This window comes from Neopsephotus bourkii, unplaced genomic scaffold (assembly GCF_033783945.1).
Source record: "Neopsephotus bourkii isolate Nb327-2 ecotype Australia unplaced genomic scaffold, CSIRO-AGI_Nbou_v1 NB_1637, whole genome shotgun sequence".
Taxonomy (NCBI): domain Eukaryota; kingdom Metazoa; phylum Chordata; class Aves; order Psittaciformes; family Psittacidae; genus Neopsephotus; species Neopsephotus bourkii.
This window is the reverse complement of record NW_026902112.1, coordinates 4,828,266-4,843,771: the sequence shown is the minus strand read 5'-3', so window position 1 is coordinate 4,843,771 and position 15,506 is coordinate 4,828,266. Positions and strand designations below refer to the sequence as shown.

The following is a 15,506-nucleotide window of genomic DNA, read 5'->3' as shown; positions in this document are numbered from 1 at the left end:
TTCTAAAGCACAAAAGGGCTCTTTGGAAGATGACTCACTGACAGAAGAAATAAAAGACTTCTGAATGGAAATGAACAACAATCCTTCCTTATTCTTGTTGCTACAAGCACCATATTCAGTAAGCCTAAAAAAAATCTACTTTGTGAAAAAAATTCTCTCTAACTTTCTACAAACATTTTAGCAAGTCCAGCTGGCCTAAAAAGTTGTCAGAATGTGACCAACTGTGCTGATAATAAAAGCAGCATAGTAATTTCATTACTGCATAAGCAGATTATGATCAAAGGATCCATCAGTTGATGGATTTTCCTTTTGTAACTACATTCCTGAGACAACAACATCCTCTCATTTTTGACATTTAATATATTAACATCATATTTAAAATATAAAAAAACCCAGTAAAAGTAAAGTAAAAGTAAGTAAAACCAGTAAAAGTTTACAGCTGTGTCATGAGGATCCTCTGACACATGGAGACGTGAATGACTTTCAGGTATCGCATTTACAAAACCTTGAATTGCAATGTCACGTTTTACATTTTAACCAAGATTGAGTCATTTGGACCTGGTCATTATTTGCTGCACTGCACATAGTTAGAACCTGCAGGCACTTGATACTAAGACAAAGAGAATGACTGTAAAACTCCCCCACAACAAGGCAATTTATGCTGGTTCTTCCACAACCTTTGCTTAAACCACTTCTAGCAAAGTACTTTTGCAGTGCAAATATTGAGCATGAACAAAAAGAATTCATTCCAGCAGAACTGAACATACTCAGCATTTAAAAATCAAGATATATCTTTCAGAAGCCATGTAAATGAAAGCTATTTTAAGATCAAGAGGCAGTAAAGAGCAAGATTAGTGAAAACCACCTGAATTGTAGTTACCTTGGCCAGTTGCTCAGAGACCCTGAGCTTTTGAAATGGCATTTGGAAGAATTTGCTTAATATTTAATCCCTGATGGCTCACTGATACACGAACAAATACATGTAGAGTCTGAGGAAAGCCCCTTAGCCCTCAGCAGTAAACACAAGACAAAACTACATCTTTGCTGCCATCTTGCTGCTTTCTCTATAATTGACATTTGAGCACTGGAAGATACACATCTCCGACTTCCCTGGATGCCTCACTATACTTGCCTAATTAAAATGGCCATTTGCCTCTAATTTTAAGAAATAAAGTGTGTGAAAAACTGTGAAAATGGGATTTTTTTTCTGTTAAATGATATGAAGATCACCTCCACACACGAAGGAGCCTAGGGTCATGAAGGGGGTAATGGTGAAGCCCTGATACCCACTGTCCCAGCCCCTGCGAGGGCTGTCCCAGGATCTGCAGACCCATGGTCTGGGGTGGCACCCACTCCATGGGGCAATGGGAGCAGCAATCTGGGTTACTTTACTGACTGAGCAGTGATGGGTACGGACACGGTGTGGGATGCAGGAACAGCATCTTGGGATTGCACAAAGCTTAGTATGGGATGCTCAGGGGAGGAAGCAAGGGTGGGGAAAAGGAGGACTGAGATGATTTGAGGAGGAGCAAGCAAGAAAAAATGAGTAAGGGGGTGAAGGCAGCAGTCCCAAGTAAACTTCTTACTGAACGGTACATGTATCTGGCCATGTCCTGAGCCTTTATCCTGAACAGTGAGTAGGATAAATCACCGTTCTACAAAGAGCTGAGAGCTTCTTCCAACTTTCTACCAAGTTCTTGTCAATCAAAGAGGTAATCAGTACTATCATAAAAATGATACCTATAACCTTAATACCTTCTCAGGAAAAGAAAATAGGAAGCTACCATACGGCAGAGTTCCAAAAACAGTAAACAGAAAGGCAAAACTTGCAGCAGCTCACATTGCTCCACGTATATCAAGATAAAAAAAAAGCAGAAGGAAATTCTAAGTACACTAAGTACAACACAATTTCTGGGCTAAAGGTCTAAAGGCCTTCTAAAAGCATATTGGTTTTGACTTTGCACATCCTATACAGACACACCACTGACAGCAGGAGAGCACGCTGCACTACAATTCATTTTTACCTTTCGACTTGTGTCTGTGTTTATGAGGCTTTCTGCCTGATGGAAACAGAGCTAAATTTAATACATATATATATACATATATATATATGTACGTACAGACAAAATATTGTTAAATGTACATTTAAATTATCAGCTTCTCCCACCCCCAAATAAGGAAGCGAACATGGTACAATACTTCATACTGGGATGTCTTACAGTGTATTACAAGAGCAATCAGTCACGTACAAGCACAAACTACTCATGGTCAATAAAAATTTTTTCAAACAATGTGAAGTTTCTTTTTCAGTGAATTGTTCAACTGGTTGCTGGAAATCCATTAAAAGCCCAACCACACAATGTGACACAGCTAGTCATTCACACAGTACCATAGAACGGTTTAGGTTGGAAAGGACCTTAAGATCATTTAGTTCCAACCCTCTGCCATAGGCAGGGACACCTTCAACCAAGACCAGGTTGCTCAAAGCCCTGTCCTGTGTAGCAAGAGCTCTCGCAAACCTTCCCCAGGCACATTTCTATTTTCATTAGATACCTAAGCTAGCACAGGTATCTAACGGAGGAAAACACAACATTCTTAATTAAATCAACATGTGCTTGTTGACAATTTGACTAAGGCAAATAAGCCAGCATAAGGATCGAATATGTTCCACGCAGTGTTGACATAAAAAGGATAAAGAACACTGAATTGTACAATCGTTCCTCGCCTGCTAACTCAAGTTCATACAGAAAACCAGTAACAATCACTACCTGCTTCTTAGGTATTCTTTTGACAGAAAAGACTTTACAGAAAAGAGTCAAAGTGGATTCAAGAACTTCCTACCCCACCTCCCGAATTTAAGGAAAAAGGAATAAGTCTTGAAAGGTCAGAAAGATGAAACTTCTCAGCAAAAACAGAGCAGCTAATGAGCAAAAAGAACATCTTGAGAAAACAGAATTATGCTACAATTAAGTTTTGTTGCCAGGCAGTCACATTACACTTCATGTTCACACAACACATTAAGAAAGCATTCTTAATTACAGGTACTCAGTAGTTTTGCCACTAATTGCTACTTACCTGTCACCTGAGGTACATATGGGACTGACAGTCTTTCCACACTGTATCCACTGCCTCCTAATGATTCTGCAATCTTGTTTGTGAGGAAAAACAGATCTTTTTCATGCTTCTCTAAGGATTTTGGAAGACTGTCAAAATATGTACTTGAAGTTAATTATTTACCAGTAGAGATTTTGTTCATTACGTAAAGCATTTTTCCAGTGTCTGCAAGCAACTGAAAAGGGTCAATGGTAATGATCAGATGGAAATAAAAACTTGCTCATCTTTCTAGGAATGAATACATCCCAAAATTAGCCCAGTGAAAACCTCTGTGATATTTTCAATTACCTTAACACTTCCTGGTTATCTGAAATATGTCCCTCACTTATCCTGCTGCGTCTTGAAAGAATATTGTCTCTGTTGAATAACAGAAACTGCAGAGCAGTATTTTCCATTTGCCAGAAGAGTGCAGCAAAAAAGGCTAAGGGTATCTAGGCTACATTAGGAGGAGTGTTGCCAGCAGATGGAGGGAAGAGATCCTTCCCCTCTACTCAGCACTGGTTAAGGCCACACCTGGAGTATTGCATCAAATGCTGGGCTCCCCAGGAAAGGAGAGATGTGGACTTATTTTAGAGAGTCCAACAAAGGGCCACTAAGGTGAATTAAAGGACTGGATCATCTCTCCAATGAAGAAAGACTAACAAAGCTGGGACAGTTAAGCCTGAAGAAGGTGGATCTTATCAGTATGTACAACTACCTTAAGTGCAGGAGCGTGGAAAGACAGTCAGGCTCCTTTCAGTGGTACCCAGTGGCAGAGGCAACCTAGACTGAACATCAGGACACACTCTTTATTGTGAGAGTGACCAAGCGCTGACACAGGTTGACCCCAGAGAGGTTGTGGAGTCCCCAACCTTGGAGATACTCCAAAACCACTTGGATGTGGTCATGGACTGCCTGCCCTGTGTGACCCTTCCAACCTCATCCATTCTGTGATTCAGTGAAAATGCATTTTGCTGTGCTAGCACTTATACCACGTATCATTGTGCAGATACAAGTGCCTCTGCTACAATTAAAACCACCCAAACCCCACATTTTTTTCATATACGCTTTTAATCCTTGGTTTTCTTCTGCCCATCCTGTATACTATTAAACCTCTAAATTATTTTTCATGTATGGAACACATTTCAAAGATATGCTATTTTTTAATAGTAAAATAGGTACTTCACTGTTCATTAACTCACATTCTTTATCTACTTACTTGCATTTGTCTTTGAAAATTGTTTCTGGCAGAAAATAAGATGCTTCCAGACTTCTGGTTTCAATGACCTGAAAAAACCCAAGACAAATAGAACAGATGGAGTACCATAGCTATTTTCTCCAATGACCAAGTTGCTTGAAGAGGTTCTACTATAGCAGATTGCCAATCCTTCACTAACATCTGCCTCAGCACATAGGCCATTATAGTTTCTTGTAACCACAGGAGATTGTTGCACTCACCCTTTAGACTAAAAATCAGGTTCTCATGGTCTCCTGCATGCCACTACTGTTTTACCAAAGCCAGAGGGGCTGTAAAGTCTTAATACCAGATGGGGACTTAGCCCATTATACGTGGTTCCATAAACAAAATAAAAATGTTTATATATACATTGAGAGAAAACTATTTTGTGCATAATTTTATGAGTAAGCAAGTAATGCCATCAGAGAACAAAGAGAATGATGTCAGTGGACACAAACACAGGAGATTGACACCATAATTACAATGGATTATTTACTCATTTTACACTAGAATGTGCACTCTTCTAAATGACTTGAAGCTACTTAATTATGTGTTACCTTGCTGACATGCTGACAAAAGGCAGGAACTGCAATCATCTGACTCAGAAAGTTTAGATATGCTGCAACCAATGCCATGACACCACAACGATTAAACATTGGTAGATTATCCTCATTGATGATGGCAATGTCCTGAAATACAAAGGATAGCATTATACTTTCTGAAGATAACAAGCTGTCCTGAATATATGGAAGTCAAAATGATTATCAGGAACACTAGATGACATGTGATGATTATCTGATATTATTTATCATTTAATACCTCTTATCTTAAAATCCTAGTCTTTCAGCTCACTCCTGAATAGTTACATATTGATCTGAAGTTAGAGCGTTTGAAGGGTTCAACCCCTATGAAGAGAAATAAATCAACTCAACTATAATAGATTGATGACGGGCAGTCTCTTGTCTTTACCAACTACTGATCACCATTTCTTTCAGGAAAATTAGAAACAGTAGCTTAATAACAAAAATCATTCTTGTGAGTCACAGACACAGTACCATAAAGGGAATTACTTAATTCTTATTAGCATGTCTATGTTTATCCAGACTGTATTATTTTAGCTCTAGTAAAACTCCTAATGTAATTTTCATCAAGGATTTATTCCAGAGACATATTTTAAAATTAAGGATGCATATCTGCCTATCTGAGGTTTCATAATGCAGGTGCACATCAGGAAATAAGGCTAATGACAGACAGTGAACTAGGAATACAGGACACAATCTCACCAAATTTCTATGGCACATGCTAGCACTACTTTTGTGAATGCTTTAATTTCAACACAGATAGATCTACTAAGTTACACAGCTTCTCTAATGACTCTATGTAAGTATGAAATAATGTTTGATCCTGTAAAGGAGATGTTAAGGAATAAAGCCTGACAACATACTGATAGAATTTTACTCCAACATAAGATTAAAAAGCCTTGTTGAGAAATATTTCCAACAAATCGATTAACCAAAAGCTTTCTTCCAAGGTGAGCACAGTCCATATATTTTTATATGGAACACTGACACAAGATCACAGGTTGTGAGAATATTTTCTCAGTATGATAATGAATATTTCAGTGATTCTGGGGAATGTTTGAACACATTTCCATATCTGCTGTATTTCCTGTAGAGAACATGCTGCAGAAGTTTTAACAAATCATTTAGTTTAAGCTTCCCTATTAGTAAGTTCAGGCTGAATGATGAAGGTCAATATACAAACAAAAAAGCTATCCACATCTCTGATTACAGATATAAACTGTCAGTCAATGAACACAACCCTGACTGAGAATCATACCTGCAAAGCAATAGCTAATCGAATGAGGTCGATAACCACTTCTTCATTGGCTAGTTCAATTGTGGTAAGAGCTAGAGATGTAAACAGAAGTTCAAAGTTTTTTTGGACATTGTCTTCTTCTTTACAGCCTAAGTAGATGTGTCTGTACAACTGCTGACCATGCTATAAAAGACAAAAGAAGGGAAAATGAGTATTAAAATCACATAATATTTTAGGTTAGAAAAGATATTCAAAGGTCCTCTAGTCCAACTCCCTACTCCAAGCAGAGCCAACTTCGATATCAGATCATTTTAGATAAAGAATTAAAGAAATAAAAAATGATCAAATACATTCATACACATTTGTATACAAACATGTATGATCAATCAAGATGACTACTAGCTTATAACAACAGCTTCTTTATCAGTACTGTCCTATTTTATGTGAAAGCGTACGGCAGAGAAGATGATACAGAGAACTGCAAATGAATACTGCACTGTGTGTCAGACATTGGCATTCATTTTCTACTGAAATACTGAGGAAAATAAAATTGCCTGGTTATGAAAAGAAGAAAACAAAGTAGATCTTGAAACATTCAAGAACGTTCAAGTAACTGAGGAGCATCCAGGATTATCCTCGTAATGGTATCAAATTTGTTCGTTAACCAAGTCTCCTTGAGTAACAAATGCAGAAAATAATCTTGGAATGTGCTTCAGAGGGTGAGTACAGCTCATCTACCAATGTGCCCAGGGAAGCTCCAGCTAGTGGAGAACAGGAGTTACCTAATTAAAATGTCTCAACTTCATCAGTGACTTTCCTCATAACACTCTGTGTAACCAGCTCTTTGTAAAGAAACTATTATCTCAACACACAAGCAAAATCAAAACACAGAAAGGCAGGATAAGCCAACTATACCACTCCAGCATTCTTAATCTCTAGAGGATACAAGTCTCTACCATTTAATACAGTTAATTTTCAAGATCTAAGGACTTTATCTCTGAAATATTAGCTCAGCATTAGAAAGAGAAAGAAAACTCATTTTTAACATCTGTTTTTCAAGCAGGACATATTCACTAAGGAACAATAAAGATGATGGTGGCCTTTTTATTACATATAAAATCAAATATATAGCTGTTCAAATATATGTTTTATTTAGAAAAGAGGGAAACAGCTATTAGCAAAGCACAGAAGCTACTGTGAAATAAGCACAGAGAAAATTAACTGTTTAAAGACACAGCATACTCAGAATATAAAAGTAATGAAATGATTTATTGCAGTTAGATATGAAAATAAATTATTATGTAGTATTTCATGACACACAGGATCTTCCTAGAAACCTGCAAAATGCAAGAAGTTCAGTATTTCCCTTGAAAGAAAATATAGAAGTAAACCTCCTGGCTTTAAGAAAGTGGACTGAGATGGAAGAGTTTTGTGCATATGTCTGGTTTAATTTCACCTAACTTTAGGTACTGAAGTACTTAAGTATGATACACGGTTGCCTTAGGATCCCCATCTAACATCAAAGAGGACTAGATGGTCACTCAGATCTTAATGGATGTCTGGAGATGCTTCACCCTTCTCCTTTGATTATGCAGGGAATCTAGGAAGAGTAGGCTGCTAACATACACGTATACACTGGGTTTATGATACCCACTTGAAACAGTATCACATAGATAATTAGAATGAATGACTGCATTCCCCAGGGTTAATACATTTCTTAGAAGACTAATCTTTTCTTGACCTGCTAAGAGTCTCTTTTCCTCTCCTGTCCTCTTTTCTGATGAGTGCTAACAATTCAAATATTTAGTTTGATGATTAAATTTTCATCTAGCAAAAATCAGCAAATACAACTTAGCCAAACTGCTTTAAATCCTAGACATTAAATTGATGAATTAACATTTAATTCACTTTCTACAAAGATACATTAATAACAACTGTCAGTGCTGGAGTATTCCTTATGTATTATTCCAGTATTAATCAAACCAGGTATAAATAAATTGCAAGGAATACCAACTGTGCTGACCTAGCAAGAACATCTATCTTGCAATACTACTTGAAAGCTGAGCATCTCTAGTTAGCATATTATAATATATGCAGTATTTTTGCCTCTGGACAAGTTAAACTGCAATTCTTCTGATATTTATAATTAGAATATTAAGTCAGCACCCTGAAGACACACATTTTTTTATTTCACAGCTAATAGCAAACAAAACCAAAGCAGCATGGGATAGGTATAAGAAATCAATGTATTTTCTCAGGCAGATAACAGTGATAAACACTGTAAAGCCTGGTTGAGATGACTTCAGTATTTTGCATCTTTTTTGTTTACAAACATCCCCTATGCATATAAACCACAGACAGGAATGAAAGAGCACATTAATTACATACATTTATCCACACACTGAGAATAGGATGTATATTGTAAAGAAGTGACTTCACTCTGCATAAGCATAATCTAAAAAAAAAGAATATATATATATATTTTTTTTTTTTTAAACAAAACATTCTCATAAGACAACTGGCACAATGCCCTGTAAAAACAAATCTTGTGAGGAGGTGCCTTTTTTCTTCAAAGTTAACTTTCTTTCACATCTTCACCTAATACATAAGACCTAAGTCCCTCTACTAAGGCTTTTAAAAGAGAATTTAAAATAAAAAAAAAATAAATCTGAAAATTCAGCAAAATAAAAACCATACAGAGGAAAAACTACCACTGAGCATAAATGAAATGCGCATGGGGATAGTCTTTTCAGAATTAAGGCCTAGATAAACACTGTTCTAATTTCATGCATAAAAGGTTTTTTGCTAAAGACAAATTTATTCCATGGAATAACATCTCAAGTCTCTAGAGCACCTCAAGATTGAAATCACTGTAATTAGAATTAAAATCAATTGATATTAATCTCTGCAACTTGTTGCAAAAGCACAGTTGTAGAAGAAAAGCAAAGAAGCTGGCTCAGTTACTTTTATCTTCTTTCCAGATAGAAAAGTTAACTTTTTCATTCTATTACCTTTTTCATGAAGCTTACATCTTGCCTTGAGATTTTGTCTCGTTTTATCTTTAGATCAGAAACATCTGGTATTATTCTACAAAGGAAACAAAAATGTCAGTTTAGCATAAAGAAGCTGAAAGGGAAGAGGATGTGAAATACATGAACTATTCAAACAAATCCTGAAGCAATTTCCATTTTAATTATATCCATGTTTAACAATGACATTCAAATTTCAGTTGAAGAGGAAGAACCATAAACGGAATTATGACAACCACATATCTGTTCCTGTATATAAAATACCACATACTGTCTTCCAAATTAAACCAGCAGATACTTGGAATAGTCTTAAAGGTATCGTGCACTGAGGCTTACCTGTAAAACTCCTGCCATCAATAAATGACACTAAGCACTATGCACTTATCAAAACAGTACATTAACATTTCATATAAGGAAAAACATTTTAAAATCTATTTATCATTCAGATATTAAACTAGAACTTCAAGAAGGCCAAAGCAAACAGAAAGAACTACCTTATCCCTCTGAGCTTTGCTCTGTTGTCATGCCGATCAATGAGGTTATGCAGTATTTCCAAAACCAGCTGCCTTAGTTCGGAGTCTTCCATGAGTGAAGGAGACAACAAAGGGTCCAGGAATGGGGGAGGAAGTGCATTAGTTATTGTTGTTGCTTTGTATCCTGAAGTCACCTGTTCAATGGTAGAAGTAAAGTTACTGTGGGTAAGAATTTCTTGCAGCTATCACTTTTTAGTGGGCTCACTTTGGAATCTGACAGGTGGATTCAAACTGAAGTATTGCATTAGTTTGAAAATTCCTAACCTCACCATGAACCTGGAAGAGCCCATGTTCACATAAACACCCTCATCTGTTTTGAAGTTTATTTCTCAGGATTCTTGCTCTATCAAATCACCCGAAAGAAAAAATAAAGGTATCACAGAATTCTTTAGAAAAGCTGCAGGGCAAGACATGAGGACTCCTCCATTTCAGGCACTAAGCTGATCATTTATCGTACTGAGTATGCTGATGCAAAGAAAACTGGTGCCTAGATGTACATCTTAAACATTTATGGATATTACTTTATGCAAATAAGAAAGCAAGCAGCAAACATCACTTTCTTAGAAATCTGTTGCCACGGCTTTTTTCCTCTTTTTTTTTTTTTTTTTTTTACACGGATACTACTCCCAGCTTGCCTTATTTGATTACTTTCATTTAAATCAAGCTCTGTAGGTACATAAGGAAAAAATTAACTTCTATGTGAGAATTTAAATATTAACCAGCTGAACATGTACAGCAGTCAGGAATGCTCAAAATTTACTTTCTCTTAAAATGGAGGCTACAAGAACATTACAATCTCAGAAAAAACAGGATTCAGAAAGACAAGCATCAACTATTGAGGATGAGGGGAGCAAAATTATTCAGAATTATAACAAAAGCAAACATATTTTTTTCTAAGACTATACAATATTTATCTTCATTATTCATATTCCTTACCATTACAGCTTTTACTTGTGAACTGTGTTGGACTGGTTTTGGATGGAATAGCTAATTTTGTTCATAAGAGCTCATATGATGCTGTCTTCCTGATCTGTGGCCAAACCAGTGTTGTTTTAGTGGCTGTTTCATAGGGACAGGGATCACTCAAACACAGGGTTGTTCTTGTTACTGCTGAGAAGCAGTTACACAGAGCCAAGGCCTTTTCTGCTTCTCGTCCCACTGTACCAGTGAGTAGGCTGGAAGTGCACAAGGAGTTGGGAGGGGACAAAGCCAGGACAGATGACCCCAAATGAGCCAAGTGATATTCCAAGACCATCACATCAAAACAGGGAAGTCTGCAAGGGCTGCCACTGCTCAGGGACTGGTTGTGTATCAGCTGGCTGGCAGTGAGCAATTGGGGTTTAAGTGGGTTTTTTATCTGTTTTTGGTTTACTTTTTATCACTTTTTCTTGGCTTTTGTTTTCTTTTTTTTACTCACTAAACTGTCTCAATCTCAACCTACTTTTCTCACTTTTACCCTTCTGATTCTCTCCCTCATCCCACTGGGGAAGAGTGGGCAAGTGACTGGGGAGTACTTTGCTGCCTGCTGAGGTTAAACCACAACACATGAGCAAGCACTATTCCTACAGCATAACTGAACTGTTGAAAGGAAACTGGTTGGCAGAGGAACATGAGAGTACATGAAGATATCTAATAAATCACTTTAAAAATGGAAACTTACTAATGTTACACGCAGTAAGGCCGTAAATAAAAGTGAATACTTTTAATGAAGTACCAGACTTTAATTGCCTACACACCACGAAGTTGCCTGACCATGTGTATGCATGACAACAGACTAATTAGGTTATGAAGTATTACTCTTTTGTGAAGAATACATGATGTACAATGTTCAGTTCAGTACACAGAAGAGGTAAAGTTCAGTAGTTTCTAACTCTTTACTATGTGCAGACTAAACCTCAATCTGAACACAGATTCCCTCCCACATTTTTTCCCCAGTATTTGTCAATGTTGAGTAATTTATTAAGGACCAAAACATTCGTTTTCATATCTCTGGGCCATGATGGGATTTACTTTCATATTCTAAAAGAGGCTCCAAATGAAAATTCAGTGTTAAAAATGTTAAATTCTTTCCACATGCAGAACTTGAATCCCTTAAAGCACACTTACAGGCTGTGCAGCACCCCAAATAATTAGAACTGACTTCAGTGGAAATTCTTAGGATTGGTGAGACAAGTATTGTCAGGAACAGTTTAGGCATAGCTGAGCCTATCTTTAATGAAGACAATGTGAAAAATGGCCCCCTGAGGTCCTTTTTAACATGCTTTCTACCCTTGAACTGTAACTGTGAACGCTTAGCTCTTCTGCCCACCAGAATCAAGCATTTTATATTTTGACAAGCAAGAAATGTTTAACCGATTTGCCTAACACCACACACAAGTTTAATATCAAAGCAGGGGTAGAAACTCATTCTCCAGGAATGCATTCTTTTGCTTTAGTCATGAAATAATTCTTTATGTTGTTTTCTCTACTTCAGTCACAAAACAGTTTTCAGTTTCTGCAATGAAATAGGTCAGGCAAGAGCCTCCTTTACTACCCACTTCTGATTCCTGCGATCAGGACGTATTTCCAAAAATACTCTTTGAAGTTTTACAGCTGAAAAACATATTTATGAGAAAACATCTAATAAGAGCTTAAAAGAAACTTGGGAAATACTAAGAAGGAAAGAACAATGGTGCCTGGGGCTCTAAGGCTTGGAGATAGGCATCCATCCCTCTGGTTTTAAAAATATTAGTCATTCTGCTAATTACAGCTTTTCTGGTGTCAGACAAGAGTGATTTCACTTTGATGTTGCCAGCACTGCTGTCAGAACTAGCCAACTCAACCTACTCTATGATGTTCTTTTGGATCTACAAATCCAATTATAACTGATATTCACTAATCCACTAAGAGATGGAGGAATATTTCCTGAGCTGCTTGCAATGTAAGTTGCGAAAATGCTTTCACAATTTTACCCACTAGAACTACAGACCTATGTAATGTGAAGGTATGTTTAATTTCATACTACAGAGTTGCAATGCTGTACTTACATGTATAGACATATAAAGTGAAACACTGTGTACTTATAATAGACTGAACACAGAAGGCTTACCATAAGTAAAGATCTCAACAGCATAATTTGAATCCGCCTGGTTCCCAAATCTCTACAATTGGAAAAAAAAGATGAAAATTAGCTCCTTTATGTATCTTCAAAATATTATTGTACTCCAGACATCATTCTAACTGCAGTTTTCACAAGTGAATTCAACAGTCTTGGAAGGGATGCTGGTTGACCACAAATAAGTATCTCCAAATTAGGTGTAATAACTAAATGTTTTTCAAAGGGACATTTTGCATCTGAAATGTTCAACCATTACATGCTTGACTTAATATTCATAAGCATCAGCACTCAGAATTTCTTCTGAATTAAAGCGTAAGGGAGTCTTTTAAGACACCCGCACACTTCTTTAAACCAGATCCCTAAACTCTGAGACTGAGAGAAAGATATCAGCAAAAATCAGCCAGAAAACCTGAAAGAACCCTCAGTTTTCAGATCATAGGAAAGTACATGGAATACCACTTAACCTGTTCTTCATTTGTTCTCATCTTCCACCTGCTGGTTCTAGAAGTTAAATACCTACTGGTATATAGTCAAATATGCACTGCTCATGCAAGATCTGACAATAAAAGAGCACTTAGAATAAATTGCTCCGCTTACAGAATCACAGAATTACTAGGGTTGGAAGAGACCTAGAGCAGATAACACCGGAACATGTCCAGGTGTGTTTTGAATGTCTCCAGAAAGGGAGACTCCAAAATCTCCCTGCACAGTTCCAGTGCTCCACCTGTTCCAGTGCCTATTCCAGTGCTCTGCCATCCTCAACAAAAAGTTATTCCTCATGCTGAGGTGAAACTGCTTGTGTTTTAGTTTACGACCACTGCTTTTTGTCCTGTTGCTGGGCACCACCATAAAGAGTCTGGCACCATCATCCCGGCACCCGCCTTTGAGATATTTAGATGCATTAATGAGATCCCCTCTCAGTCTGCTCTCCTCTAAACAGGTGCAGCTCCTGCAATCTCCCCTCATCAGAGAGATGCTCCAGATCCCTTGCCATCCCTGTGGTCCCCACTGGACCGTCTCCAGTAGCTCCTTGTCTGTCTTGTACTGAAGTGCCCAGAATTGGACACAGTGCTCCAGATGCCTCACTAGGGCCAATTAAAGGGAAAAGATAACCCCCCTCGAGCTGCTGGCCACACTCCCCTAATGCACCCCAGGATACTACTGTTCCTCCTGGCCACAGGGGCACACTGCTGGCTCATGGTCAACTTATCATCCATCTACCAGCACTCCCAGGTCCTTCTCAGCTGAACTGCTCTCCAGTAGAGGTCAGCCCCCTGGAGACCCGAGTACCAGTACTTGGGGTGATTCCTCCCCAGGTGCAATACCCTACACTTTCCCTTGTATAGAGACATTTAATGAGACTCTGCCAAGAAAGCAAACAAGGTACAAACACTTTTGCCCACTAAACAGCATAAGGAAAGAGCAAGCCTCAAAAGTTGGCTCTACGTAACAGTGGCAACTTCCACCTTTCATGGACTCTAATCCTGGTTATATCCCACCGGTAGCATCATTCACATCTTGGGTAGCAGAGGCCAAATTTCCAGGTAAGTACTGCATGATTTTATCAGCAGTCAGAAAGCCTCCTTTGTTCACAATGATAAACGTGCATTGCACAACAGTCATGTTTACACAGAATCCCATGAATGAAAATTGTACAGCTAAAAACAACTCCAAACCCCTCACCCCAACTGGTAACCCAAGTGCAGAATTGTAAATAGAAGGTATTTGGAATATGAATCCCAATAAGTGGCAACTGCCTGGCACAGACAAATCTCTCTCTTGGAATACTGTCCAATACTGCAGGGACACAATACTGTACAAAAGACACTAAGAAAGCAGGAAAATGGCGCTGGCATCCTACTTATGTTCGCAGGGGATCAGATATAGGTGGTACAAAGTGTCCAGGCATACCTGGAAAGAATAGCTACAACCTTTTCAGTGACTTGCCCCATACTGGGAAAAAGCAATCTTTTAAATATAATGATAAGGGAAAAATATTACTTCAGCACATGGTAGCTTTTTAATTATGGGTTTACAACAGAAGTCTGCCCACCTGTGGCTTTATTTCTAAATAAATCTGGAAAATCTAAACCAAACCAAATTCATTGGAATTTCTGCAATTTATTTCTTAATCTGAAGTCAGCTTGTACAGAATGAAGAAACCCCCCTCCCAAAAAAATATTTGTAACTAATACAGCTATTTGAAAAAAATTTAGTCATAGCTCAACTTCCCTCATTCATAAAACACACATGTAAAGTTATGGAATTAACCACCATTAAGTAGGCAATTTTAGAAACATTTGTACAGATTTAGAGAGAAGAAATGTTTTAGTGTAAGATAAGTTCTATTCCAATCAGGTATTTTCTATCAGTTAACACATCTGAGTATTAATTCCATACTTCTGACACTGTGCTTGTCTTTATTCTGCACAGTATTTAATATAGCCTTGAATGAGGGAGAATTTGCGTTTCACTTTTCTTAATGTTTTCACTTTTTAATTTACTAGGATTCTAAAAATCTAAATTTTTAATTAGAAATTAACACTGTAGGATATACAAACCCCAGGTGACTGGTATCCAGTGAATGTGACGTTGCCCCGAAAACAGGTACTTTTCCCATAATGAACATCATAATCTCTGATCTCTGGTAATCTGGGAGATTGCTTCCAAAAAATCCTAAATAAAAATGCAATATTAGC

At 37.6% G+C, this 15,506-nt stretch overlaps 1 protein-coding gene across 5 annotated transcripts in view; it reads right to left on the bottom strand.

Moving 5' to 3' along the window:
* The window catches only part of EFR3A (EFR3 homolog A), a 77,830-nt gene that overhangs the window by 8,534 nt on the left and 53,790 nt on the right, over positions 1–15,506 (bottom strand). For all 5 annotated transcript variants that reach the window (XM_061374097.1, XM_061374098.1, XM_061374095.1 and 2 more), the window contains 8 exons: positions 15,369–15,483; positions 12,799–12,850; positions 9,672–9,844; positions 9,160–9,235; positions 6,170–6,331; positions 4,888–5,019; positions 4,313–4,380; positions 3,076–3,203 (listed from right to left, as the gene is read on the bottom strand). In XM_061374097.1, the coding sequence (XP_061230081.1) occupies positions 3,076–3,203; positions 4,313–4,380; positions 4,888–5,019; positions 6,170–6,331; positions 9,160–9,235; positions 9,672–9,844; positions 12,799–12,850; positions 15,369–15,483 (906 nt within the window). The remainder of the gene's footprint in view (positions 1–3,075; positions 3,204–4,312; positions 4,381–4,887; positions 5,020–6,169; positions 6,332–9,159; positions 9,236–9,671; positions 9,845–12,798; positions 12,851–15,368; positions 15,484–15,506) is intronic.